Below are 2,367 nucleotides of genomic sequence, written 5' to 3' on the forward strand. Positions count from 1 at the left end.
TAAAAATAACTTGTCATATTAGGAGAGCCTGCTGCCTTACCAAGATGCTCATCAAAACATCTTGTATCTCTGGAAACATTGTGTACTTCATTACAATTTTGAATCTCTCTACATGTCTAACTACAGTGCACAGCAGGGAGGGAAGAAGAGATTAATAACAAGGCAGAAACAGACACGGTAGCCGATAAGAGCAGCTGCCTGAACTCTTTTGCACCGGTTTTTTTTCTTTTTCTAGATTCTGTCGAGCTCTTCTCTCAGTACTGTAAACAGCATATGAAATGGGACAACAGCCACAGGGTCGTGCAGGGTCGCCGCACTGGGTGCTTTCCAGCAAACCTGACCTGACTCCACAGCGCGTTAGCAAGCCAAACGTTGTCCAAGGGCGCTCGGAGAGCCCTAGTGCCGCCGGACCGGCGTGGTTTAGGAGAAGCTTGAGAACGCCGAAGGGGCTGATGTATATATGCGTCTTTCCGCAGGTGACGTGCCCAGGACATGAGACGCTCACAGAGACCGTTTCTGTGCCATACGGCCCAGACCAGTTCAGCGCTTTGACGCACAACTTCTGGCTTCGGAAGTGTGTAAGCAGTACTGTCCCAGGAACGACCACGTGCGTGATGTCGAGGCCCAGACCCACCGAGAACCGTAGCGCCGCTCTGAAGCCCAGCTCCTTTACTGCACTTATTGCCTTCACAGTTCATAGACTGCTGGTGTCCTTACTGGAATGTCCACATTCCACACTGGTGTCCACATTGGTATACTTATACGCACTGCTATTTTAATTTTTCAAGTGAATGAAAAAGGCATACTTTGTTTTCCTTGCACAATCACACGAGCCGTTTTTTTTTTTTTTTTTTGGGGGGGGGGGGGGTGGTTTGGAAGTACTTTATTTTGTCTGTTGGTTGATTCGGTGATTAACTTCTTTTGGAAGGTTTCTGCAGCCTGCCTCAAAAAAGTGAGTTTGGGCCAGCAACTGAAGATTGGTCTGACACCGCACAGGCTGAACTGTGATTCAGACTGTTTGCACACAGTGCCATCATGGAAGATGGTGCTTTGGGAACCAACTATGGAAGTCTTGTACTCTACAATATAATAGGTCACATAAGATATTAAAATACTATATCCAATACCCATGAGCATAGAGGACTCAGGACAGACAGATGTTGATATGTAATGCCAAACAGTATGCAGACATATGAAAATTCTGAGTTATTGTGAATCCCTCCGTTCTGCACACACATTCTGCTGAGAGGTTGTGTCCAGCTTGACAGTAGGGAAAGAACTTGGATCTGTTGAAATGTTGATTTAGTTGAATGTTTTTGCTGGTGATAGTTTATAGAAGAACTATGATATTAATGATGGAGACTCAAAAGCTAAATATAGTATATTGCAACTTGAAAGCACATTGCTGACAAGGAGTTAGCAGGTTTTTCTGATTGTTTCAACTAAAGTTTTGTCTTTTTCTTCAGATAAAATGAGGGAAATTGCATCTTTATAATAGATTAAAGAAACCCAATTTAATTATTTAGCAAAGACGTTACGTTATATGGAATGATTTTGAAACAACCAAATGGCAGCTGTGTGTCTTTGGGCTGTCCTCAGACCAGTGTGTCTTCACCCCAGCTCACTGTGAGCTCTGAGGCCAGGACACAAGCAGACTGCTGGGTGATCAGTGTCTTAAGAGGAGTGTTGCTATTCTACCTCATCCTCATCAACCTCACACTGACACAGTGACTAGTAGTGCCTTAAATAAATATTTCCAGAAAATCATAACTTTTGTCTATTTTTTTTAACAAACAAACAAACAGCAAGTAAATGGTTTCAGAACATTACATTTACAATGTAGAAGAAAATCCAGTCCAGAAAAACCTAAAACACTTTCTGATAAAGCTAATAAAATGTAAAATGGACACAGTGCTAGAGTTTTATCAGGGTGGCATCTATTGGGGAATTGGCTCTTCTAATCTTCTCACTGTCATAATATTCTAATAAATATATACAGTATATGTGGATGTTTTATTTACATTCAAAATTAGAATGAATATGAGGTTGAGGCATGATAAAAGAATAAACTGAATTAATACAACTTATGGCTCACGCGTTTCCCAGCTGGGGGATAGAGGCAATGATTTCACTGCTGGTAGCCTTTGTTTGTGCATGAGATTAAATTAGCATATAGCACGTTATTACATTAGCATACATTAAAGCAGGTCTGAGATACATTGAAGCAGCTCCGTAGAAATGCACTATAGTACTGTGCAGTTTCACAAGACCATTGTAAAACAGTAACGAGAGACTTCATAGCGATTATCCCTCATTCCACCACAGTGGTTTTTGAAAGCTTGACCTCATCTGTACAAACTCCGAATA

At 41.7% G+C, this 2,367-nt stretch overlaps 1 protein-coding gene across 2 annotated transcripts in view; it reads left to right on the top strand.

The window, feature by feature from the left end:
* Positions 1-1,770, top strand: part of cpm (carboxypeptidase M) — a 26,669-nt gene extending 24,899 nt beyond the window's left edge. For both annotated transcript variants that reach the window (XM_035528299.2, XM_035528300.2), the window contains exon 9: positions 477-1,770. In XM_035528299.2, coding sequence (XP_035384192.1) covers positions 477-779 — 303 coding nt within the window. In that variant the 3' untranslated portion in view covers positions 780-1,770. The remainder of the gene's footprint in view (positions 1-476) is intronic.
* Positions 1,771-2,367: the final 597 nt, after the last annotated feature.

This window comes from Electrophorus electricus, chromosome 11 (assembly GCF_041902795.1).
Source record: "Electrophorus electricus isolate QZ-2024a chromosome 11, ASM4190279v1, whole genome shotgun sequence".
Taxonomy (NCBI): domain Eukaryota; kingdom Metazoa; phylum Chordata; class Actinopteri; order Gymnotiformes; family Gymnotidae; genus Electrophorus; species Electrophorus electricus.